Genomic DNA, 26,024 nt, shown 5'->3' on the forward strand with positions numbered 1-26,024 from the left:
GGCCTCGCCATTGATTGGAGAGCGGGCGTGGCCCGAGTGCCACGTCGCCACTGCGTGCCCGCCCTCCGCGCTGCCCATTGGCTGGGCGAGGCTTGGGGGCGTGGCCACGCCGGCTGTGGAAGCGGAGGGCGGCAGCGGAGGTGGGCGCTGAGGGGAGAGCGGCTCCGGGTGAGGTGGGGCGCGGGGGTCTGGCGCCCTTGGGCCCGGGTGGCGGTGCTGGGTGAGGCCTTGGCAGTGCGGGGAGGTGGGCGCTTAGAGGTGTACGCGCGGTTGTGGTGGCTTACGTGCGGGTGGCTGGCCCTCCCCGGATTCAGGTGGCTGGGGCGGGGTGTTGGAGCCGCCTTAGGGCTGTGGTGCGGGTAAGACATCCAGGTGGTGCTGTTGGGGGTTTCCCTGAGGGAACGCTGGCTGCTTCGGAGCTCAAAACTTCATTAATACGTGGCCAAGTGCACCGAGTGGGTAATGTTACAGGGAGAAAGCCTTTTGCGATAGCTTTGTTAGGGTTCCCGGATCCAGCCAATTGGGAGGTGTGGCTCTCCTCGCCTAAATCACATCATCCCTTCGTGACCTGGTGAAGATGTGTTTATCTAGTGCTGCACTGGGAATGTAGAGGCTCCTTCCTGGATCACCTTGGTAGTGGTCCCCCTTGCAGTCCTACCAAGGGATTTGATATGTACAGATAGGACAAGGGCTTTAAACTGAAGGAGGGTAGATTCAGATTAGATATTAGGGAGAGATTCTTCCCTGTGAGGGTGCTGAGGCGCTGGCACAGGTTGCCCAGAGAAGCTGTGGCTGCCCCATCCCTGGCAGTGTTCAAGGCCAGGTTGGACGGGGCTTGGAGCAACCTGGTCTAATGGAAGGTGTCCCTGCCCGTGGCAGGGGGTTGGAAGTGGATGAGCTTTGAGGTCCCTTCCAACCCAAATCATTCTGTGATTCTATGATGTGAGTGGTTTAAGATACCTATGGACTTTAAATAAAGTGCAGAATGTGAAACTAGGTGTAATGACTTCCCTCACTTGCCTCTGTGTTACTTCCTTCTCTAGAAATGGATTCTGAAGCCCTTAAAAAATACTCAGCATTACATCCTAAACCTGCTGGGCTTACACTTCAGTATGGCACTGCTGGATTTCGTGCCAAGGCCGAAAAGCTCGATCACGTAATGTTCCGCATGGGTATGCTGGCAGTTCTCAGGTCCAAAGCTGTGGCATCTACTATTGGCATCATGGTTACAGCGTCTCACAATCCTGAAGTAAGAACAACTTTTCCTTTAAAAAGAAGGTAGCTGTGATCAGTCTGGTGAAGTCAAAGCTCTTCATGGTACCAGGAGACCAGATACTGAAGGGACTTGGACCCGCTTAAAGCGTGTGCTTAGCCTGCTCCCTGTAAATGCGATCTCCAGCACGTTTGAAGTTACTTTTCCCTGTACATGCTGTCATGGTTTAGACCCAGCTGGTAACACAGCACCACGCAGCCGTTTGCTCACACCCCCCTTCTCCTCTGGGCGGGATGGGGAGGAGAATTGAAAGAATGTAAACTCCACAGGTTAAGGTTTAGTTTAATAACTAAAGTACAATACAAAACTACTACTACTAATAATGATAAAGGAAATAACGAGGGGAGAGAATATAAAACTAACAGGAGAAAGGGGAAAAAAACCCCAATAAACACAAGTGATGCAGAATACAATTTCTCACCACCTGCTGACCAGCCTGACCTGGGCAGCTATCTGGGCCTTCCGGGTGACTCCCCCCAGTTTATATACTGGGCATGACGTGCTGTGGTATGGAATACCCCTTTGGCCGGTTTGGGTCAGGTGTCCTGTCTCTGCTGCCTCCCAGCTTCCTCTGCCCCCCCTCACTGGCAGAGCATGAGACTGAAAAGTACTAGAGTACCCTTGAGAAGAAATGAACCTTTAAGCACAATCTGCAAGTTTAAAAAATAAAGAGATGCAGCAGCGACAAATCAGACATTTAGCAGCAGAATGTGAAGCAGACTTCTGCTGCTGCTGTGGAGCATTCGAGGTTATCAGAATCTCTCTTTATGTCAAATGAATTTCATACCAAAATTATAAGGAGGAAAAAGTTGGTATATTAAGTATAATATGCTGGTTACGTTACTTCTGGGGGCTTGAAGGAGGTTTAAGTAAACAGCTAAGTTATTGCTTCCCAGAAATGCTCCCCTTTTAAAGCAGCAATGTGATGGAACCACGTGTCAGCTGTCTTCAAAGAGATTTTATCCAGTTTCTCGCTTCTAAGCTTACTGTCTTTTGTTCTTTTTTCTTCTAAGGAAGATAATGGCGTAAAACTGGTTGATCCTCTTGGAGAAATGCTGCACCCTTCCTGGGAAGAGTATGCCACACAGCTAGCAAATGCAGAGGAGCACGAATTACAGCAAACAATAACTGAGATCTGCCAAAAGGCAGCAGTGAACCAGCACAAGGATGCTTCAGTTTTTATTGGTAGAGACACCAGGTAATTCAAAATGTCATGGAGGTATGTGGCTTTTATGGGAGTGCCAACGTTCTGTTCACTGGTGCTTTTGGATGTTCAGCCCTCCACAGCCAGATTATGCTTTTTTTTTTTAATGCTTATTCTGCTACATGCTAATTATAAATTAAGATAGCAAATAAAAAAAAGTTTTCCAATGCTGTTCCTGTGTCAGCTTCCCTAATAGTTATGACCTAGCACTGTTTCTGAACAGGATGATTTAGTGTGGGTTCGGGTTTTTTTGGCGGGTACTGTGCAACATCCACGTCTGTTCAGCAGTTTACTTGCCTTCGTAATTTTCTGGGGTGGTGGCTTTCAGGCTTCTTTATTGGAAGGTGCCTACAATGGATAAAAGTAGATTTCTTCATATGAAATTTAAATACAGATTTCTTCATATTAAATCTAAGTCTACTGGCAGGAAGCTTGTAGAGTAGTCTTCCACATGTGCTTCCTTCCCAGGTCCATACATAAATGTCTTCTGCAAAGGTTAAGAGTTGTATTGGTTGTTTTCCAGGCCAAGCAGCGAGAAACTTTCACAGTCAGCCATAGATGGTATCTTCGTTCTAGATGGTCAGTACCATGGTATGTTAAGCTTTTGCAGTTTTAACCTGATGTAGATTTTATGTAAATGAGACTCTGTTGCGCAGACCTAAAGTAGTAGCCCAGATGTCATTTCCATTTTTGCTAAGTAATGATCTTCTTTCAGGGTAGTCGTATGGCTTTAATGCAAGGGGGGGTTATTTTGTCCTAACAGAACCTGAAAACTTTCCTATGGGTTTCCTGCACTGTGTTCATCTGTTTATTGAGAATAGCAAATACTGTGCAACTTTTAAGGAGTTTAATTAATTTAGTATGCTATTTCTGAATATTGTGCCTTTTATTTTCTGCTAGATTATGGCCTGGTGACAACACCACAGCTACATTACATGGTCTGCTGTCAAAACACCCAAGGGCAGTATGGGAAAGCAACGCTGGAAGGTTACTATGAAAAACTATCCAAAGCTTTTACAGAACTGATAAAACAGGTGAGTACTGGGTGTTGTCTTCTTCATGCGGATGTTCAAAATGAATATCTTCTGTTTGTTAGCCTGTCTGGGTCTGAAGTTTTGAATTCAGCATGCCTCTAGGTGTGGTTTCACTAGGGTGTGAGTTCACTTCACCCCTTCTTCCCTTGTGCTAAGTCTTCCAGCTCTGGAGAGAGTCAGAAGCACCTGAAGATTGACTGTGCCAATGGAATAGGAGCCCTGAAACTGTCAGAAATGGAGCCCTACTTTCCAAAGGAGGTGCTAATTCAGCTATATAATGATGGAACCAAGGAGAAACTCAATCACTTATGCGGTGCAGATTTTGTGAAGGTTCACCAGAAACCGCCTAGAGGTACATAGTCAGTGATTTTGTATCCTTCAGATCTCCTCTCCAGATCTGAAAGTGCAGGGTCTAGCAATGGTGTATCATCTTCAGACAAGCTGAGCTCCCTGTTGTCATTAAGTGACTGTATGAATGGTTCTGCTTGTGCAATGGAAAGAGAGGATCGTACACCTGGGTTTGGCACATCCCTTGATTATGTTAGTCTGAATTGTTTGGAGGAGTACAGCACATCTCTGACTGGCTGAAATATGTTTGACGATCCAGTCTGAATGCTGAGGTGGTGGAGGTGGTGACGTGTGTCTTGGTGTGCTCTGTGGTGACTAAGTGTGTGAGAAAAGGGGTGGGAGTTCTGCAGCTGCAAGGTTTTTAACCTTCTGCCATAACTGACATTCAGCGCTTATTTCCAAAATGTAGAGCTATGACTACACACAGGAATTCTGGGACTGATTTTCATACACAGCTGGGGAGAAGGTGTAGCATAATCAATATTTAGAGAACCTGCATTTTTGTTTTATTAGCATGTATATTTTTGATCTGAATATATACTGTTCAGTTGCACTCAATACAGCTTCTCTGTTTCAAGTCTCTGAGTAAAAGCAGTGTCTGTTTCAGAGCATTAGTTTTGTGTGTGTGTGCACAGAGCTGATTTCCACACGAGATCCACACTGGCACTGATTTAAACATTTTGTATCTTTTTCTCCCTCTAACTTGCATTTGTAACTCTGTGTGCACTAGGGCTGGACATGAAGCCCAATGAGAGATGCTGTTCCTTTGATGGTGATGCAGATAGAATTGTTTATTACTATCAAGATGCAACTGGCCTTTTTCACCTCATTGATGGAGATAAAATAGCAACTTTAATTAGTATCTTCCTTAAAGAACTTCTTGCGAAGGTAACTCTAACATAGGAAAATAAGGCTGACACTTTAATTTGTGAAGTATAAAGCAGTGCGAGGAAGCTGTATTAGTTTGTATGTATGTGGGCTCTACATCTACCTAAGGTGAACCCAGTTTAAAAAGAGATCAGTCCTGAACCTCATTGGTATGGCCAAATGTTGCTTTTACAAGGGTGCAACTCCCACACTCTAAATCAAAAGGTGAGCACTGATTTTTTTTCTTTAACCTAGGAGGGTTTCTTAGTGGGAAAGAACTTTTCCAGTTTCAGTGTACTAAGTATTGATATTCCATTCTCTTTGTTTTGGTATCTTTCACGTATTTTGGGTTTAGTCCTTCTCTCAGCATTTTTGTGAAGCTTTATGAAGGTTGGGCATTCTATTTGCATGAGAACTTGGTTGTGGCAGCCAAAGGGTTTGTATGTCCTCATTTCAAAATCTCTATCTGCCATATAGCAGCCTCTCTTCACAGGGGACAGAGAGAAAAAGCTTTTATTTTTCAGAAGTCCTCTTAGACTTGGTGTCTATTATACTAAACCTAGACAAGGTCTCCTGGTTTTTTGTTCTTGGGGACCAGCTTGTTTCTTACCCTGTGGCAGAGAAGCTGGCCAGTGAGGAGAACTCGTGCTTGCCACCAGCCTTTCCTTGCTTTGCACTGGGAGCTTTGACACTACTGCTTGTGTGTATGGTGTCATGCAATACCATGTGTGTGGCCAGTGCACTGACCTTGCTGAATCTAAAAAGGGGGTTGCAAAGCCTAAGCTGCTTTATGCCATCCACAAGAAAAATGTGATATACAAAGGCTTGAACAGAATTCGTTTGTCTTAAACATACAGAAATTACCTGTGAGCTGGTGCCTTCCTCTAATGCCCAGGAGTTTTATGTGTCAGCAGGAGAACCTGTGTTTAATAATTTTGATTATCCTTCCATTTATCCTGCTCATCTGGCTGTGTGCCTATGGCACAGTAAAGCTCTTTGCTTCTTGGTTTGCTCAGGTGGGACAGACTTTAAAGATGGCAGTGGTACAGACAGCATATGCCAACGGGAGTTCCACACGCTACCTTGAGGAAACACTGAAGGTATTCTCCCTTTTTTTTTCCTGGTAGTTTTCTGCAGAGGTTGTTTACTGTGAATTTGTTTATTCTTAAAATAAATGCTACTATGATTACTAAGATTTTAAACTAGGCTAACATAAATGACTCTTTCAAACCTGAGGTAGTGACTAAGTTCTTGGTGGTAAAGGAGACACAAGAGAACAGAACTGGAAAAGTTCTAGTCAGCTTTTACTAGTTAAAAAAAAATGAAGTTTGGCAAAAGCTGAACTGAATCCCTTGTTACTACTGGAACAAGCTGAGGACGTTGTAGCAAAGCCATACAGTGAGTAGCTAAGGGCTCATTGACACTTTGACACTGGTTGTTTTAATTTTTTGCAACAGGCTAAATGTGGTTTGCTACATAAATTCAGTTAGGGTGGTATTTCAGCTTGGATAGAAAATCGGGTATATTCCCTGAAACCTTAAAATGAGTTGTGTTTTCTTGGCTTGGGGGTTTGTTTATTAAAAAAGAATCAGCTTTTATTCCCACTTGAATAAATGAGATCTTCTTTTTAATTGGGAATGCAGAACTAGTGGATAGTTCTAGCTGTGGGGAGGCAGTAGCTGTGAAACACAGGTTGGTTTGTAACAGTCCACCCCGGGTGGTGCTCAGTTGCTGGCACTTCACCTATGGTTCCTACCTCTTGAGGAGGGTCTATGACATTTACCTTCTCTGCATTTACATCCTTGGGCTGCAGGTACCTGTGCACTGTGTCAAAACAGGAGTGAAACACTTGCATCACAAGGCCCAAGAGTTTGATATTGGTGTTTATTTTGAGGCAAACGGCCATGGAACGGTGAGTATGAGCATGTAATGCTCAGCCAATATGTACAAAAGTTTAGTTGGATTAGTTGGATTAGCTAGAGAAGGAGGTCTTTCACTCTGTGCTTGCATTTATAAAGGAAACCTCCTGTCCTTGTTTGAGAACAGACTTGTTTCCTCGTTCTGTCTTTATCATAGCGTTGCCACTAATTCCTCTGTTTTATGTGGGGATGGAAATTCATGGCAGCAAACATTAATGATTGTTATTTTGGCTTAAACAGTAAAAGCTTTTTCCTCATTGCTGCACATACCCTAGGTTGTGATGTGGGCTGATCTTGACGTGCTGTCATTGTTTAATTCTAGGTGTTATTTAGCAAAGCTGCTGAAACTAAAATAAGACGACTGGCAAAAGAGGAGAAAGACAATGAAAAAAGAGAAGCGGCGAAGGTGCTTGAAAACATGATTGACCTGATTAATCAGGTAAAAACTGAAACAAGTCACTGTGGTGGCAGTCATGGGGCTAACATTGTTTGTGAGTACCAGTCAGGCTACTGCCAGGGACTGCTGGTGCAGGAAGAGGGTTGCCATGATACAAGGGGCCAGGAAGAAAAGGGCAGAACAGTCATCTTTAGAAAGTTGTAATGCTTTCTTAGTGAGTGGATGTAGAGCACTTTCATCTGGTGCAGGCTTCTGACTTCAGGACCCAAAGAGGAGGGAGCATGGGATCCCAGTGATAGGATGTGACTTAGTCATGGTTCAACAGCAAGTCATCTTTTGTCTTATGGTTTTCACTAACTGACAGGGTGTGAGAGGCTGGGGGTGTTCCAGTGCCCATACTCATGCTGCCCTGGGACTCCCTCTCTTAGCACAGATGTTATTCATCTGGGGCACTGCCAGCTTTAATCATCATGACCACAGAACAAAGGTGAGGTGCCAGTCCTCCTTAGGAGAGGCAAGGACTAGCACTTGTCCTTGGCACAGCAGTACAAGTATGCTGCTGTTCTCCTTCTTACTTTGTGGTAAAGAGGAAAAACTGAAACACCCCCCAAACAAACCAAACAAACTACCTCAGCTTCCCAGACTGGGGCAGGTCAGCCTGGCTGCATTTTCACTCTCTTCAGCTGGGAGGCTACTGATCAGATCCTGCCTTTATTTCTTTGCTGTTGACTGCTCTGGTGTTTCTTCCCTTCCTGTTAACAGACAGTTGGCGATGCTGTCTCAGACATGTTGGTTATTGAAGCAATCCTGGCTTTGAAAGGTCTGACTGTGCAACAGTGGGATGCTGTCTACACTGACCTTCCAAATCGGCTGCTCAAAATTCAGGTGAGTTACGTACCACGGTGGCTCAGGTGACAGACAGCAGGCTCTTGGGGCCCTACTGTGAGCACCTCTTGCCTGCATCTAGTTAGATATACTTTATTTTAAAGCTGGAACAGCTCACTTAAAGGGCAGTAGGCCAAACAAGCCATGAAACAACCTGGAGGAGGGACCAGAATTTCACTTGGACTAAAATAAAGATATGAATTGTATGAATGATGAAATAATAGCCAACTATGTTAAATGGAAAAACCTGACCAAAGCTGTTCAAATTTTGACTTGGAATTTCTTTCTTAACTTTCAGATTAGAAAAATCCTGATTTTCTAAGGCCCCTACTTCCTAGGCAGCTGGATTTTTCTTGCTGTGCCACTTTGTGTAATTTGAGTATTGAAGCTCTTATCTTTGCCAATATTCAGACAAAGAGCATGAGCCAAATGGGTTCCCACGTGGCAGTATTCTGTGGGACGTAATGAGAGAGCTCTGGGGTCTAAATTAATCAAAGGCGAGAGGTTAAGGTTTCTGATCTCCTGGGAGAAGCTGCAGTTTCAGCTCAGAGGCTGGCCAAGGGGGAATGTTCAGAACTGAGCCTTTTTCCACACCAAGCAGTTGAGTCCTATCAGGACTTGGTTAACACATGCTGAGCAGGGATCCTAGGGATTCCAAAGTGTTAGTTAAGCAGGGAACGCCCCAAATGAGCTTCTTCAGGCAGTGCAGTGCATCAATACCTGAAATTCTGTCTTACCTGTACCCTTTTTCATTCTGCTGTCACCATACAGCTCCAGCACACAAATAAATTGGCTGTTTCTGATGCTGCAGGTTGCAGACAGGCGAGTCATTGACACAACGGATGCAGAGCGGCGAGCGGTCACACCCCCGGGGCTGCAGGAGAAAATTGATGCCCTTGTGAAGAAGTACAAATTGTCACGAGCGTTTGTCCGTCCATCAGGAACAGAAGATGTGGTCCGAATATATGCTGAAGCAGACACACAGGTCAGAGCCTAAACAACTTGTATATGAAGTGATGTTAAACAATCTTCTGCTTAGCACTGGGTGATGGAGGAAGAAGTATGTTTACATACTCCTCATCTAATCCCACTGAACAGGTGCTAAATTTGGAAAACAACTTAGTGATCAGGGGAAGTCTCTTCGGATTTTCTTTTATTTATAAAAATGACATCAGGAAGAAGTTCTTTACTGTGGGGGTAGTGAGGCACTTGAGCAGGTCGCCCAAGGAAGCTGTGAATGCTCCATCCCCGGCGGTGTTCAAGGTCAGGTTGGACAGAGCCTTGGGTGACATGGTCTAGGGTTAGGCATCCCTGCCCATGGCAGGGGGGGTTGGAACTAGATGATCTCAAGGTCCTTTCCAACCCAAACCATTCTATGATTCTATGTTTAATGTTCTCAATGTTTATCTTTAAAAGTTAAATGTTTATAAAGGCAGATTTGACACTAGATGATTTTTAAAAGAACATCTGCCTTCTGAGAACTCAGGGTTAGAAGAGTTACCAAAGAGGCCTCAACCACATGATTTCGTAAGTGGCAAAATAAAAAAAGAAACAAACTTTGGCTGCTGTTAGGAATTAGCCCACATATGAACTGAAAGTTAGCAGCAAAAGCAGTGTTCCAGCACTTGCAGGAAAATGCTTGCTGTGATATCACAGACTTGCTCTAACCTCATGCTGACACCAATGTAACCAGCTTTTAAAATGTTCCGCAGGAGAATGCAGATGCCCTGGCCCATGAAGTAAGCCTGGCTGTTTACCACCTCGCTGGTGGCAAAGGAGCACCACCCCAGCCCCTATAATGACTGATACAACTGCAGTTAAAGTTCACAACTATGACTTACTTTTAAATACTCCTTTCCTTACCGTTTGCTAGTGTGGACATACCCAACCTTTCCTGAGAGCAGCAAGGATTGATCAGAACTGAACAGAATGTTCTTTACCTCTGTAAGCAACTTACCTCTTCATGAGATGCTGAATGTTTCCCTCCTGCCCTGAGTTTGTCTAACTTCTGAAGCTGATGTGACTTAGAGGTGACTCCCTTCTTGACAGGCAGGGGCCTAGTCATGCCTGGAAGGAATTCCACTTCCCACCCAGCTTATTTCATAGGTTGTCACAGTGTGCCTGATGTCCAACTCCCACACCCTCAGAATGCTGGCAGCAGCTGCGTTTGACTCCAGCTCTGTTGTGACTCTGCTCACAGATCCCCACGTTCCCCCAGCAACCAAATCATCTAGGGGTAAACTGAGTAAGGCAGAGGCTGGTCCCCGTGTTCAGTTTGCCTCAGCGCAAGGGGGAACAACATAATGAAAAAGAGCATTTGCAAATAATAATGTATTACTGCAATAATATCTTCATTAGATACTTTCATGAAATTGAAGTACTGCTTAGAAAGTAAGTGACAGTAATAGTATTTATAATCACGTTGAAGAAGGAAGGAACAGAGACAAGTGTGTCTTCTTTAGATTAGATATAAGCAAATAGGTCTTTACTGTGAGGGCAGTGAAACACTGGCACAGGGTGCCCAGAGAAGCTGTGGGTGCCCCATCGCTGGCAGTGTTCAAGGCCAGGTTGGACAGGGCTTGGAGCAACCTGGTCTAGTGGAAGGTGTCCCTGCCCGTGGCAGGGGGGTTGGAACTGGATGAGCTTTAAGGTCCCTTCCAAACCAAACCATTCTGTGATTGTGGCCCTTTCTACTTCCCAGCAGTGCAAAGGGGCTAGGGCCAAGGGATGTAATGTTTTAAACAAACACCTACCCTCCTCCTCTGCATATTTCAGTTCAGGGTATCTACCTCTGACAAACCCACTTTTCAGTGTAGTCCTGTATTAAGTCCTGGCATAATGGCATTTTCCTAAATAAGCACAAGTTCCAATGGATTAAAAAAGAAAAAAAAAAGACAAAAATAAACTGGAAACAAATTGAAAAAATGTGCACCTTGTATTTTTTAGGATTTTTTAAAGACAGAACTCAAGACAACAAAACATGTACTGTAAATAGTAGGCACCATAATCAATATGAGCCACCAATATTTAAACTTGATTCAGGCCACATCCAGAACTTTTCTCTTATTTACAAATATTTAACTTAAATACAACATGAAGTATTTCATTACATACAAAGTAAGAAAAGAATACTATACAACTGGGAAAGATACAGTATTTCCTTTAAATAGTTACACTACGCATAAGCTGAGCAGTACCAGGTTGGTTCATGTTTTTATGATACCTTCAAGAAAATCCTTCTCCACCATTTCTTCTATCTTTTGTCTTGCTTTGCTGGAGGGTTTAAGGTTCTCCATTTTTATGTCCTTAGTTGGAAAACAGTTGGGGTAAAGGACAGGGCTCCCTGAGTGTCCAACACACCTGCTTGTGACTTTGCTGTTAAAAACCTGGCTGAGTACATTGAAGAAAGGCAAAAGTTGCTCAATGCTGCGAACAGTGTAGATGGTTAAAAGCAAGTGGCCTGGTTCCCAGCTTAGTGTTTTCCCTGAGCTGTCCTCCTCTGGGTTTTTCTGTAAATACAGAGAAATGGGAAATAATACAGGACAAAAAGCACAGGTAAAACCAAAATCGAGTGCACTGCCTCAGCCCAGGGCTGCCCCTGGCACCTGCCGCACTGCCCCGCACTGCTGTTCCCAGTGCGGCATCCTGTTTGGCCAACACCAACAGGCCAAGCTGGCCATAGCCAGTACTGTGGCTGCGTGGGGAGGTTGCGTCCTCCAGCTGCTGCTTCCCACAGCAGGCTGGTCTCTGACCACACTCACACTTCACCCTAGTGCAGTGTTTGTGACAACAAACCCCAGAGGTAGTTAAAACAGAAACGAAGCATTTTCACTTTGAAGCTGGAGTTCAGAGTTTTCAGGAGGAGCAGAAGCCGTGAGCTTTTTAGTATCAGAAATAACACACATGGAGGCTCTGAGCAAACACAAGTTGTCCTCAGAGGAAAACGGTTCAGTTACTCATTGCATGTTCTCAGAAGACCTCAGTTACACACCTTCCATTTCATGGGGGAATGTCAAGGGAGAGAATTTCAGGAACCCCACCAATGAAGGCAGCAGTCACACACCAGATGCTCACAGGCAGTGTCAGCACACTGCTGTGACCCTGTTTAGGGTTGCCTTAAGTATCTGTGAACTAAAATACCTGAGCACTAACATCCAACTGCTTCTAACTGTACTCTTCGCTCATTTCCTTTTTTTGAGTCAAAACACATATTCAAATCTAGACAATAAGGTGCTACCACCACCAGAAGCATCTTGTTTGGTCTGTAACTGACAAACCAGTTGGGAAAGCTGCTACTGTGAACCAGAGTTCTAGCAATACTGGGTTTTATTCCATGAGGAAGGAGAAAAGAAGCACAAAGGCCACACCAAGCAGAGCCAACTCCTGACCACCTCTGCCGAGGAAGGCATCCAAGCCCCTGCAGGCCCTGAAAAGCAGGCTTTGTAGTAAGTATTTTAACCTGGTGGTTTGGCTCCCTGTCACAGGAGATTACTATTCTGGCACTATGAGTCTCAGGAAAAGAAAGGCTCACAATGAACGAGAACAAAGGGAAGACTGAATTCCAACACAGGAAGAGCTGTTGACGCCTCCCACTTTGAATGAAGCTACCAGTTTTCAAAGTTTCTCCTTTAAAAACATCATGTTGGACTGAGAAGAGAGGCTTTTCAGGACTGGTTCTCTACCACACTACTTATCACCCAGTGGTGAGCATGGAGTGCCTCCAGCATGCAGCAAGTGTCAGTGTTCCACAGCAGCCAACCAAGTGGGCTGCACATGCAAATACTAACTCTCCCCCTGAACCGCAAAACACAATCTGTCCAAGCCATTTCCTCAGGGCAGGATCTGCTAAGCAAACACCACTAATTCCTCAGATACTTGACAGTTAAGCTGGCAGACACCAGTTAGGGATTGTGTTTTTGAGACCTGCCATTTGGCAAAAATTAGTATTTAATTTTGTAATGATTTGCAATCATAATTCTTAGAACTGACATTAACTTTTCGCAATATATTTCTTGTAGGAAACCAACTGAAAAATAGATTTTAAAGTTACGTACAAAATTAAGGGCCCTCAGGATTCTTTCACTTGAAAAAGTCTCTCAACTTTGTCTCCTCCCACAAGACTGATCTCTCTTGGTTCTTACTGAAAGCTAAATATGGCCCAGGGCCTTGAGGTGATGGTAATTATTATGGCAAGCTTGTTCCACAACTCAAGCATCAAAGGCCACCCTCACCTGATGCTTGGCCATCTCCATTCCCTCCAAAACCACCGTCTTAAAGTCCTCCTGTTTGTCCTGTGGAAGGAAAGAGGAGAACTTTCAGACTGCATTTCATATATCAAAATCATACTCTGCCATGAAGGCCGTGCGGTTGCTTGGTTGCGTGCTGCGCTTCAGCTAGGAAAATCGCCCATCCCCAGAGAGTCCAATGGCCCAGAAATGGCAGACTCTGGAGCTTGTGTGGCCAAGACACTATTTGACAATAACAGCACTGCCAGTTTGTTCCCTCTGTTTATTGCCAGCAGTGCTGAAGGAGGTTTTCAAGCACATTTCCTTCAGTCAGCAGAGCCTGAGCAACACCATACTGCATGGATCTGAGCATTAGTCAGAGTGCCCTGAAGGAAAATTAAGACCCACTGGAACATTTTGCTCAGAAACAGTTATTTCTAAGAAAAACCCACAGCCATATGCAACAATATTCTCCTCTGCACGACGAAGAAATGGCCTGGAAGTCAATATTCATTACCTCTTGTTTACCTCCTTATCATGCCCCTAGGTATGGTTCACAGTGTGCAACTGCTGCCGTGACTAGGGGGTTCCAGAAATTCCAGGAAATTCTCTATGTTATTGAAGAATACTGTGGAAGTCCTGACTTCAGGCATCTATCTCAACATACATTACTTACCAGCATGCATATTTTATACATCATATGTAATTTGTAATTCATGCAGAGAGATTACTTGGAGTGTGACAGCTTTCTAACAGGTATGACAGCACACTACAGCAAACAGCAGGGTTAGAGGCTGTGCCTGACTAGCAGACAGTTAAAACTGGTTATTCCTCTACACATGTGAGAAGAGAAATTTAGTCCCATCTTCATGGTTCCAAAACAATGAAATGAGGAATGCAGATGTGCTTCAGATACTTGTTTTATCCCCTGTAGTTCTGAGCCTTGCTTGAATAGTTCAGATCTGCCTACAGCTAAGTTATCCCTAAATTTTATGTACCCACTTATATGTCAGTAGTTTCTTTAGTCTGTAAAGACATTAGAGATTGTAAATGCAGTAGCTACAGCAAGCTGTCAGTGCTATAGCCCTGAAAATGCCATCTGTTTGGAGGGAAACCCAAGAATGTAGCTTCAAAGCTTTCTCTCATACAGCTTTGAGCTTCATCCCTGTTTCCCTGCCCACCCAGCAACCTTTGCCAGTAAAGCACCTGCCCAGGGGGCCTCTGTTCTCAGAGCAGTAACAGAGAAGTAGCTGACAGCAATGTTCTTACTCTGTGGCAGCAGAAGAGAACTCCCAGGGACAGGGCTTGGCCAGCTCCTGCCAGGTTCATGTCTGGATCAGGCCCCACCTCACCTAAGCTAGGGTTTAAAATACCTCATGCACCAGCATAATGACAACTCCAATTCCACTCCCACCCTACAAACTGCAGCCAAGATTCGCCCAGAACCATTTCTGCTGCCCTCTGCCTTCACTTCATCATGACTGCTTCAGAGAAGAAACGTAGCCTTCCCTGGCCCTGCAGAGTCTCCAAATTCTTGGTTCTGTTACGTTTAAGAACGCAAGCTTTCTGAACGTTTAAATGTGATTATTATTAACAGAACTGCTTTTCTACTTTTAAAGGTTGTTATACTAGTACCTACATATATGACTGGCTATCTGAAAGTGATTTGGTGTTATATGTATTAGACAGTGAAGCATATTTTACTTTTTTCTCTCAAATAATACAAATAATACTTTTAATTGGCAACTCCAAAGTCACTGATCATAGTCTTTTTTTGATGATAACAGGTTTGGGGTCTTTTGTTTGGTTGGTTTGGGTTTTTTTGGCTTATACACTTGGCAGTCCTGGGGTAATGGTTGGACTTGGTGATCTTAAAGGTCTTTTCCAACCTAGTTGATTCTATGATTGCATGTGATTTTTCCCTGAAGCTGACTTAAGATTACTCCAGTGGGAATCTCCCACACCAGATAAACTCTTTTCCATTCTTCACTGTTTAAGAAAAAAAATATCCAAAACAAAGCAGTGCTGTAAGTTATTGTACATGAAAGTTTTCAATAAAAAGCAGAATGGGAAGAAAGCAACATACCTTTGCTTTTTTGCGCAGCAGTTTTGCTAGACGCACCACATATGGTTTGAATTCCCTCTGGTGTGTTCCCTGTCTTCGTACTTCCAAGCCTGAATCATCCGACGCTTCCGGAATAAAAGCCCAACGATACCTGTCATGAGATAACACAAGCAGACACTTCCTTACTGAACATGCAGTGTTTTTTTCTAGATCAAAAAATATGAGTGGATGAGGAAATCTAGTTAAGTATCAAAGAAAAGGCCGGGGGGGAGGTGAAGGGGAAAGACACACACATGACCAAAACCCATCCCCACAAGAAAATCAGACAAGGAAGAATAGGAGAGGCACATCTGAAAAGCAGGAGGTGAAATGGCCAAGAATGTAGAGTTGTTGTTTTCCTTTAGAGTGTCTTTGAAGTATTTAAGGACGTTAAGAGTAAGACAAGGAAGAGAAGCTAAAACCAGTATAATATTCACATCTTCACTGCGTGCAAGAGAAGTGGAGGCAATTCTGAATTATAAAATACCTAAGTTACATAGAATATTTTGCTGTGTATTTGCAATGCTTATATAACACACAAAACTTTCTCAATATACTGTGTTGATAATAGAAACTAATTTATTTTACCTATTCATAGGCCAACAAGACCAAATGCACCATTCCATCCACCCCCATCTTTCAAGGCAGAAATCCACAGTAATGACCTAAATAAAACTAGGTTGGCTAATAATGGGGATTAGGACAGCTTGGAGAACTGAACAAGAATTATAAGCTAAATCCCCAGAAAAATAAAATACATGAAGGAACCCTTAAGATTAGCTTTATGTTTAGAAACACTACAGGGCACAAACTGACACAGTGCATGCAAATCCTTCCACCCTCTAGTGCACAGGAGCATCTCTCAAGTAACAGGATAATCAGAGGCAACCAAAAGCCTACAGAGCTGTGCCAGGGCAGAAGCTCTCGCACAGTCACCGCTGCAGTAAAAAGGAAGAGACAAGCCACTTTCTTTTGTCCTTGGTGGTCTCTCATTTCCGTGGTCTTCAGCAAATGCCAGTTGTTTTACACCCATTTTTTTTTCTAACAGAACAGGACTGCAGGGGCACTGAGGAAGCAGTGTGCACACATGAACATGACTGACCAAGAAAAACCTGCGGGGTCCCCTTCACAAGCAGGTTTGTTGCAACATCTTTCAGACAGATCATGCAGGAGTAATTTAAGTGAGTCATGCGGAGATGACATACAGTCCTCTGATCTCATGCATTAGTCACTGAGACCTGTGGGTGTATTTTGAGTTCTTAGACATTACTGCAACTAAACACTTTAAAAATAAAATACTTGAATAAGTCACTATTACTGATTAGCTCACAAGTGTGGAGAATCTCTTGCTACAGGCTAAATCAAACCAGCTTGAACTCATTTGGTGGGTAGCATCATTTGCGCTGGGGGCCACTTTGACACTGGGAGGGAGTGAACTGTGGGCTGGCCTGGGTGAAGGCCAGAAAAAGAAAGTAAATAGGAAAACTTTTTATACACTGGAATTTTACCAAGAGGCATGGAGAAACATCCAAGGACTTAAATGACACTGTCTTCTACTTACATCTGAAACTGAGGCAAGTTTTCAGATGGTAAAGCCAGGGCCAAGTCCAGAAATTTGCAAGCGGACAAGTACAGGTTCAACCATCTCTGACTGTTGTAGGACGTGGAGAAACCATTGCCGCCTGTGTACGTCGTCTCCAGACCAGCAACAGATGGGCCAGAAGTTCTAAAATAAATGATAGCAGGCAGGTGAGTCATAACAGCCTTCTGCCATTACGGGAACATCATCTTTCTTACTTGCCTTTATGAACACCCAACCCTTTATTTACCAACTTAATCCTGAATCCACAAATCAAAGCAGAACTTTAGAATTGCCAGTCGTGTTGACATTACTTTGCTTTAGGGAAAAAAGTCTTCAAAAGAACAAAGAGAATCTAGGAAAAAAATGAGGAACAAGACTTGGCCAAATAACCCCTCCTGTCCTTTTGAGAGGTCTGATTCTAATGCTAGCATTGACTGAAATTGGATCATACTGTGCAAAAGGTAGATGGGATAGAAATGGGCAATAAAACACGAAAAATTATCTACCTCATCTTTATGTCTTTCTAACACTAGAAGAAACCACATTTTTATTTAGACAAAGAAAAAAGGGCATCAGTCTTATTCTAAATAAGTGTATGATACAGAAAAGCTATTAAGTCATACCATGCATATGCTAATTGCAGAAGCAGTGTCATTTTTGCCAGGAAGACACCATAAGAACTAACATACCTGTACTGCATAATTTATCTTCATGCTTTATGAGCAATCTGACAGTGGGATTTTTTTGTTTTGTCCTTAACAGTATGCCCCTGGTACTGCAGTCACACTGAACTACCCTTTGTCTTTCTCATTTGAGCTTGCCAATTCTTTCTAAGGCAAATTATTCTAAAGAATGACTCATCATACCTGCCCATCAGCATGCCAGCAGACTGTTATCAAGTTAAACAAGTGGGAAGTTTGTAAGTTTACCTGGAAATGTCTTCATCAGCAGTGAGCTCCTGTTCCATGAGTAAAAACACTTGTACCTAAAGATCAAATGCTACATTTTAATACAATTTTTTATGGACTGTGACTCATGAAAATTCTGTAGGGATGCCTGAGTAATAAACCTTAGAGGAACTGCTTGGAGCTTTATTTCCATTCCTGGATGGTGAAATAACCCCCTGAACTTAGTAGACACTGCACATAAAGCTCTTTCATGTCTTATATATAATCTGAGTAGCACAAAGGCCATAAGAAACTGGCTCTTTTATGACTAAGAAAGCTCTCAGAGGCTTTTCCTCTCCACTACTTAGAAAAAGTTGAGCCTTGTATAAATCTAGTTACAAAATTTCAGCCGCAATGTGATCTGAATGATTATCAAATGCAATACAACATGGATTCTGACTCCTCCTTTATCTGGGTTCTCATCCTCATTGCTGGAAGAAGAAAGCTGAATGAGCAGGCAAATAGAAACAGGGAACACTGAACAGAGCAGGAGTGTGAATGGTGAAGAGGGTACACATACGTAGGCAGAAATTGAAATAGGAGTGAGCAGGGAACAATGAGGGCAAATGCAAATTTAATTCAGGAGACATTTGAACAGCTTAAATAGCATAAGCCAACAGGTATTCTATTTCATTGCAAAAAATAGACATCAGGACTATGAAAATAAGCCAGCTTTCAATTTGTGTCCATTGTACATTTACATACACCATATCTAGAAGAGATTTTCTTAAAAATGTTGAGGATGAATAAGGTTATGTCTCAAATTTGCACCAGTTCTCCAAATTATGAGTGCTAACTGCAACTCACCAGTTCAGTGATCATGGTTGGCCAAAGCGAGGTAAGGTGCTGTGGAGACATTCGTAAAAGCAATACTCTGAAAAACAGGAACACTTGGGAATGAAGGGTGGGCACCTGTGGCAAACGGAGACTTTCTACCAGCCTTTCTGAAACAAAAAGCCAAGGTTTCCTCAGTTCAGAATAATTCCAACTCACATTTTCTCCTTTCCTCCTTCATTCTCAATTTTTACTACTTTTTTTTTTTTTTTTAAAGTATCTGCCATATTACGGTTTCAGTACTTTGCTGCAGTTTTGTTCTGTCAACATAAAAAATAACCAATTTTACCAAGCAAAGAACAAAAGCAAGAAACCTCAAAACAGTGCGGCTGCACATTTTCTTTAAAGTTCTCCAAATAAATGCAATGATGCATCTGGAAGTTTTGCTCATCTTACACTGTTTCACCCACTACAGAAAGAGGAGTTAACAGATTCCAAACACTCCCACAATAGTCTGAACACCAAGTATGTATTGTTATTATTAAAAGGCTTCATCATCATAGTACAATGGGCATTACAGAGGGATGATATGCTCTTATTTAATCATAACCACCTCACCTCTAAACATTCAACACATACAGAGGCAGATACATAAGGAAATTTTTTAGTCAAACCAACGCATGTACTTTGCAGTTCAGACCAGTAAAACCACCTGATATCTTGAATATAGTAAACCCAGCTACTGACTTGACTGAGGGAAAAACATAAAACTCCAAAGAATAAATCCAAGAACAAATGAAACAAGAAAGATGATGCAATTGACTTTCCATATGGAGGAGGAGACCAAAGTAACACTAAAAGACAATATATCTAGCAGCTGCTGCTGTAACTAATTGCATCATCTTGGAATAAAACCAAGGAGCTCCCATTACCAATCTCTTAATGTAAAAGGTCACTGGAAGTGGTTTTCTTCAGTGATAATCAGGACAGATAAAAAGAATAGCAGAAAAAAAAAACCACCTAGAGAAGTCAAGAATTCAAAACTTTAAGGTCAGCCCTCCCATTTATCCCTAGTTGATAGGTGTTTATACCTTGAACGCTCATGTCAAAACGCACGTTGCAGGTACCCAAGGATATTGATCAAGGTATAAACTGACAGATCGGTGAAATAGTCTGGATAAAAATCAACTGGTAATAACAAAGTCTCTGTAGTTGGTAATCATTTAAGACTGGTAATGTTCTAACCAAAACTTGCAGAAACTTTGCATCCAGCAATGGGAACGGTACTGCATACTGATACTCCAGAGGACAAATTTACCTGCTGCTACCCTGTCATACAAATATTCCTCAGTTAACATCACAGTTCAGAAGTCCACTAAATGATATATTTTTACTGACCTTGTATGTCTGGAAGGTATTTCTGGTATTGGTCTATCTCACTGCTAAAAATTGCAAAAGCCAGCCTCTTCAGGAGCATAGCACGCTGTTCCAGCTCTGCTTCTCGATTAGCAAACAGATTGAGTGAACTGCTCTGAGCCACAGCCACTCGTGCTGAAAGAGAAAATACCTAGTGTAGAGATGAACTTCAAAATTTCCATTCTGTTTCACTGTCAGGCACAAGTAACTCTTACGTCCTTTGCATTAATGTAACTCAAAAGCAGATGTTAAGATGATGTATGTTCTGCAATTCGAATGTTGATTCAGGCTGGATGTGAGGAAAAAATTCTTTACAATGAGGGTGGTAAAATACTGGCACAGGTTGCCCAAAGAGGTGGTGGATGTGCCATCCCTGGAGATATTCAAGGCCAGGCTGGATGTGGTTCTGGGCAACCTGACCTAGTTGAAGATGTCCCTGCTCATTGCAGGGGGTTGGACTAGATGACCTTTGAAGGTCCATTCCAACCCAAACTATTCTATGATTCTAAATCTTGTAAGTATACACAATAGTGCCTGGGTTTAGGGGCTTTTGGGAGGGAGTTTAAACATTTTTTTTTAAAAACACATTTTGCAGCTATAGATGCTTGGACGTTTAGAATATGCAGAATCATTTTCATCCTTAAGCAGAGTTAGTGTCAGATCTTTAAACAAGCAATCAAATAAACCCTCAACAGAAACTAACCCCACACGTTCTGCTTAATCAACTTAGCCAGACAGGAAAATTTACTATGTGCCAGGACGGTCTCAAATTCTCTCACTTCAAGTTATTTATGGATCTCCAGAAACAAGTAGTTGAAGAAAACATGAAAAACACTGAATAAATCAAACAGATTGAAATTAATGATGAACAAATGTTTTCAAGATATTTTTCCTTTTTTTAATGTTTTCCATCAAGAAAAGTCACTACTACATCAATAAATACTTACTCATCAAATCTCTGAATGTGGTTTTATCATGTGTCATCAAATTATCCATAATCGCTCTCCAACTACAAGAGGAAGATTGTACACAAAATCAGAAAAGCAAGAAAAAAAAGCAGGAATTTAAACAAATATTTAAAGAGCTTTTTCTGCTCTTTCAATACAGGCTAAGGCTTCCAATCCAAGCTTTGTAATACATATTTACCACCTACTTGGTGCAATCTGATCTGAAACTGTAACTACAATTTCAAACCCCCTTCTCAAAGAAAATAAGGGATGCCAGCCAGAAGGACCTTGACAGGTGTGAGAGGTGGGCCCATGTGAATCTCATGAAGTTCAACATGGCCAAGTGCAATGTCCTGCACCTGGGTAAGGGCAATCCCAAACATTAACACAGGCTGGGCAGAAAATTAATTGAGAGCAGCCTTGAGGAGAAGGATTGGGGATATTAACGAATGAAGAAGTGAATACGAGCTGGCAATGTGCACTCACGGCCCAGAAAGCCAACTGAGCTGCATCAACCAGCGTGACCAGCAGGTCGAAGGAGGTGATTCTTCCCCTCTACTTTGCTCTTGTGAAACCCCACCTGCAGTACTGCATTCAGATCTGGGGCCCTCAACATAAAAAGGACATGGACATGTTGGAGCAAGTCCAGAGAAGGGCCACAAAGATGATCGGAGGACTGGAGCATCTCTCCTATGAAGATTGGCTGAGAGAGTTTGGGTTGTTCAGCCTGGAAAAGAGAATGCTCAGGAGACCTTCTAGCAGCCTTCCAGTACCTAAAAGGGGCCTGCAAGAAAGCTGGAGAGGGACTTTTTACAAGGGCATGTAGTGACAGGATAAGGAGGAATGGCTTTAAACTGAAAGAGGGGAGATTTAGATTAGATATTAGGAAGAAATTCTTTCCTGTGAGGTAGTGAGGCACTGGAACAGGTTGCCCAGAGAAGCTGTGGCTGTCCCAAACCATTCGGTGATTCTATAAAATGTCAACCATTTTTTCTTATAGAAAAAAAAAAAAAATCTATCTCAGAAGTGAAAAAAAAAAACTTGTGCATAGAAATACATCTTAGGTAAGCAAGTTTTGTATTTCACATGGTAATCTAAAACAGAGAACATCCTTCTATTTCTCTCAACAGAGATCTGTTGGGAGATTTTGTTCTACATATACATGCTCTTGTGTAATGGTATACAAAAAATTTGTAACAGCCATCCATACGAGCAGGAAATAGAAAGTCTTACTGGTTAACACACGAAGCATCCATCTGGAAGAAACTGGAATCCATAAACAGGTCAAATGCTTCTTTTTTCCATGCTCTCCTTGTATACTGATACCCACTAAGACTGCTTAATAACTGGACACAGGCCCGATAGCTGGATGCATTGTGAGCACTAAACAAAACAAAACAAACAAGTCAACATGAAACAATTTTGAATTGTTGCTTTATAGAAAGACTGACAGACATCTAATCCTTGTCATGCCTGTCTCAACTTAAGTGTCACCCACCAAATTTCAACTGGCTGTAGAGATCTACATCAATAAATTGTAAAGATACCTGTGATTACGGAGGTAGGGAACAACATAGTGCATAATATTTACAAGCAAAGGAATAACCCTCTCTTTTTCATCACTGTAGAAAACCATATCCAAGAGATGAGCCAAAACCTATAAAAGGAGAGGAATGTATGTTATCGTGCACTCTCCAATTACTTTTTATCTAGCTATTCAGCTTTTTTTTTTTTTAATAGCATCCTTTACTGAATACTCAAGTTTATGATAGAAGTGATCAAATTTCAGGTACTGTACAAAATCCAGAGATTTTTTTTAAGATCCCATCATTTTTAAAACTAAGGTAAAAACACAGAAGCATAAGCACCTGGGCAAAGCATTCTACCGACTAAGATACAAATAAAAAAAATAAATCAAAGATTGACTGCAATTATCAACATTAAATAACACATACCACTAATAATACACAAAAAGTTTGCCACCAAAAACGTTTCTCATACTAGACATCTGAAAGGCCAGGCTTTACGCCTCATCCATCTCACTGAACTGGGTTAGTTACAAAGTTTTATATATTGTTACATGACAGGACCCAGAATCCAGGTCACATCAGTGTTTCCCATCACATCTCTTTCCCTAAGCTTCTAGTCCAAAGCTTTTCACGATACAAAAGTTTATTATAAGGTAGTATTTATTACATCTGAAGAGACATTTACCTCAGAAAGTAAGGTCAATGCATGGACACTATAAACAGATGGAGTTATGTTTGAAGTTTCCATTGCTGGAGACAACATGTCTAAATGAAGATAAGAAAATGTCCAAAGTTAGTTTTCTTAAGCCAATATTTACCTTACAAACACATTTTAATAGCATATATTTTGAAGAGGTACAGACTTAGCCAGACAGACTGTGTAAGACACGAATGTGTGAACATCACTGAAGCACTTTTAATGTATTCAAATATAGCAAAGCTGTCCTCTTCGTTCATTTTGGCCTAATAATTAATGTTTTGTTTAAAATCAAATGAAAATGAAACTACCTTCAACATCTGATTCTAAGTTGTTTCCATCAACCATAATCTTGGGGGAAGGCTTCACCTCTAAGTTTCGTCTTAGCCAAGTAGTCTGTTCCAAGGAGGAACCAGCAATTGCCCCAATGGCATCCACTATCTTGTGCGTTACGTCCTAGTAGAAAAAAAACTCCAAGCATTTTAAGAAGTCTGTGCAGAAGGGCTGTATTTGTTGTCCTGCCCCTTTTTTGTAGCAGTATGGAACTGCTTTCAAATCACTTCTTTTCTATATTATCAGTCATTAGTAAATCCATAGAAAATGAGATCTTTTTCAACAGATTACAACTAGTATTAAGTAGAACATACGAAAGAGCCATTTCAGACTACAAAACTGATACCTCAGATAATTCTGGTACATTCAAGCATTTATTGTTCAATATTTTCAAAAGAGATACACACAAAATACATTTCTTACCTGGAGATCCCTTTGATCTTTCTTATTCTCCAGGCTTGGGTTTTTCATAATGAACTCATTAAGAACACTGAAAAAAGTAGATACAGATTTTTTTCTCACAATACATTATTCAGTAACTTTAAGACCTAGGGCAAATCTGGAGATATTTATGTGCACAATGCTTATTTACTAAACCTTCAGTCATAGCTACTAACAATATTCTAGAAAACATCCTTTTAAGTTTAAGTTAATTTTGATCATACCCTAATAGTTTATCAAGAACATATTTTGCTAGACTATACACAAAAGTATCATTTGAGACACTTTACTAGGGAAGATAAACTCCAGAAATTAAAGAAAATGGTCCTTGCAGCTTTATGCAGAAAATCATAGTTAACATTTATTTCTAACAATCCACAAACAGCTTTCATGCTGGGAATGAATCCTTTCTATTGGGCTGCAAATCTACACATACCTAATAAATAGTCCTTATAGTTATTTTCTAAGAAAAATCAGAAACTTTAACCTGCAGTTTGAAGAGCCTAAATTGCTCAAATAATCAGTAAACTAAGATTGTGGCTTATATCATATTATACTGTAAAATTTAATATATGTAACCATTCCCCAGCTCTACCACTCAAAAATAAGTGGTAAAGATTTGAAAACATTAACATTTCAGTATGATTTCACATACTTACATTTGAGCTTATTTGGAAATTGCAAATATCAAAAGCACTTACCCAAGTATGAGGAATTGTCCCGGAGCTGGAAGACCAACCTGGATGGAATCTTTTAACAGAAGCAGCAGTGCTGCCCAGCTATCTACTAAGCTGGTCACTGGAATCCTAAAAGAGAGAGACAGCCGCAATGGCAACGAAAACAGCATCTCTCTCAGGTATTCCCCATTTTCTCTATCTCACAATTCTCCAGTCAGGCATTGTGAATTCACATTCATACCAATTCTTTGGTTTTTCATTTAATATTAGGTGGCTACACCAAGTCATTAAGAAAAGGAGGAACAACAGTGTACTCTAAAGACATGATTTTCAGTCCAAGGTTGGAGTGGTACTAATGAGTTACAGCATATTTAAGATCAGCTTTCATTGGGCAGGGGGCAGATTACCTGCAGGATTTTCAGGTGGGGGAAGAAAGGTGATGCAGAACGAGGGAACTCACAAAACAAATTCCTTTCTTTTTTTATGACACCTACAGTTCAAAACAATTATTTCCTCATGGTTTATATTACATAGACTATTTCTCATTCTAAGGATTATGAAAAGATGTAAAATATTCAAATTGACCATCTGTTTCTTGATGACAGAAATGTAGTTTAACTTCTTGTCTTACCTTTGAGTATAGGCATAGAAAAATTGCAACATGCAGACTTCCAGTGAAAGATGTTTCTAGAAAAAGATATGAAAACTTCATCAGGAAGAAGAAAGTGACTTTTTCTCCTCACGTCCAAGGGAAAAACTGATAATGTTATAATGTTACTGCAGTGTCTGAAGATATAGCTTAACTCATTAACAAGACATTACAAATGTTTGTTCAGGCATCTCTATAAAATTATCTTTTTTATTCCCTCTTTTCCCCACTTCCCTTTCCCACTTGAAAAAAATAAAACAATCTGCTGCTAGGGTAAGCAACTGTTCCCTAATGTAAGCAGTAAACAGGATTCTGGAATTGTTCAGTAAATGGTAATGACTTACGAGGTATGACTTCCCTCCAGAAGTTTATCCGTTAGATATTGTGAAAATTTTCACATTGTACTGCTCAGCTTTGTGATTAAAGTTTCCACATCACAGTGTTCTAAGCTTCAGTAAGAGGACATTCAATAAATCAACAGCACCTCTATAGTTTTCATACCTTGTCCTTTGCTATGGCTGGAGGCTGCTTCAAAACTTCTTTCACTGTTTGTATAACAGTTTCTGTTCTCATAACACTGATAGAGCGAACTAGCTCGACCAGTAGAAGTTGCTCTTCACCTGCTGTAGGAATAACCTAAAAGAATCAAATGTATGCCACAGATTATCATCACAGACAATGCCTATGCTAAAATTAAAGCAGCTGGCCTCATGGGATTGAGATGTTACTCACAGATCATCTAGAGACTTGGAATCACTTATTCTTTTCCTGAGGAA

The 26,024-nt window shown here is 41.6% G+C and overlaps 2 protein-coding genes across 8 annotated transcripts in view; one reads left to right on the forward strand and one right to left on the reverse strand.

The window, feature by feature from the left end:
* The first annotated feature begins 82 nt into the window (after positions 1–82).
* On the forward strand, positions 83–16,866 carry PGM3 (phosphoglucomutase 3). 5 transcript variants are annotated; one of them, XM_030489255.1, is made up of 13 exons: positions 83–140; positions 1,044–1,249; positions 2,287–2,471; positions 3,001–3,068; positions 3,378–3,511; positions 3,668–3,863; positions 4,590–4,747; positions 5,743–5,826; positions 6,540–6,638; positions 6,968–7,084; positions 7,805–7,927; positions 8,739–8,912; positions 16,305–16,864. In XM_030489255.1, exons 2-13 carry the CDS (start codon positions 1,046–1,048, stop codon positions 16,482–16,484), a joined length of 1,722 nt encoding a protein of 573 aa, XP_030345115.1. In that variant the 5' UTR covers positions 83–140; positions 1,044–1,045; the 3' UTR covers positions 16,485–16,864. The 5 variants fall into 5 exon arrangements, with proteins under 5 accessions (XP_030345115.1, XP_030345117.1, XP_030345114.1 ...); XM_030489257.1 differs by lacking the exon at positions 16,305–16,864 and adding an exon at positions 9,640–10,852; XM_030489254.1 differs by having other exon boundaries at positions 101–168.
* DOP1A (DOP1 leucine zipper like protein A) overlaps positions 10,633–26,024 on the reverse strand; it is a 64,422-nt gene continuing 49,030 nt past the window's right edge. For all 3 annotated transcript variants that reach the window (XM_030489252.1, XM_030489251.1, XM_030489250.1), the window contains exons 24-39: positions 25,750–25,884; positions 25,231–25,286; positions 24,624–24,728; positions 23,905–23,971; positions 23,460–23,604; positions 23,137–23,216; positions 22,470–22,579; positions 22,156–22,305; positions 20,923–20,984; positions 19,958–20,110; positions 18,593–18,729; positions 17,768–17,823; positions 16,818–16,982; positions 15,239–15,368; positions 13,159–13,218; positions 10,633–11,436 (exon numbers count right to left, since the gene is read on the reverse strand). In XM_030489252.1, coding sequence (XP_030345112.1) covers positions 11,134–11,436; positions 13,159–13,218; positions 15,239–15,368; positions 16,818–16,982; positions 17,768–17,823; positions 18,593–18,729; positions 19,958–20,110; positions 20,923–20,984; positions 22,156–22,305; positions 22,470–22,579; positions 23,137–23,216; positions 23,460–23,604; positions 23,905–23,971; positions 24,624–24,728; positions 25,231–25,286; positions 25,750–25,884 — 1,914 coding nt within the window. In that variant the 3' untranslated portion in view covers positions 10,633–11,133. The remainder of the gene's footprint in view (positions 11,437–13,158; positions 13,219–15,238; positions 15,369–16,817; positions 16,983–17,767; positions 17,824–18,592; positions 18,730–19,957; positions 20,111–20,922; positions 20,985–22,155; positions 22,306–22,469; positions 22,580–23,136; positions 23,217–23,459; positions 23,605–23,904; positions 23,972–24,623; positions 24,729–25,230; positions 25,287–25,749; positions 25,885–26,024) is intronic.

The sequence above is a fragment of the Strigops habroptila genome, chromosome 6 (genome assembly GCF_004027225.2).
Source record: "Strigops habroptila isolate Jane chromosome 6, bStrHab1.2.pri, whole genome shotgun sequence".
NCBI classification, from domain to species: domain Eukaryota; kingdom Metazoa; phylum Chordata; class Aves; order Psittaciformes; family Psittacidae; genus Strigops; species Strigops habroptila.

Bases quoted from the DNA above. Each gene is read 5' to 3' on its own strand.
- PGM3 (XM_030489255.1), top strand. From the start codon at position 1,046: ATGGATTCTGAAGCCCTTAAAAAATACTCAGCATTACATCCTAAACCT. The intron at 2,472-3,000 runs GTAATTCAAAAT...GTTGTTTTCCAG, and splicing joins TTTATTGGTAGAGACACCAG to GCCAAGCAGCGAGAAACTTT. The intron at 5,827-6,539 runs GTATTCTCCCTT...CTTGGGCTGCAG, and splicing joins ACCTTGAGGAAACACTGAAG to GTACCTGTGCACTGTGTCAA.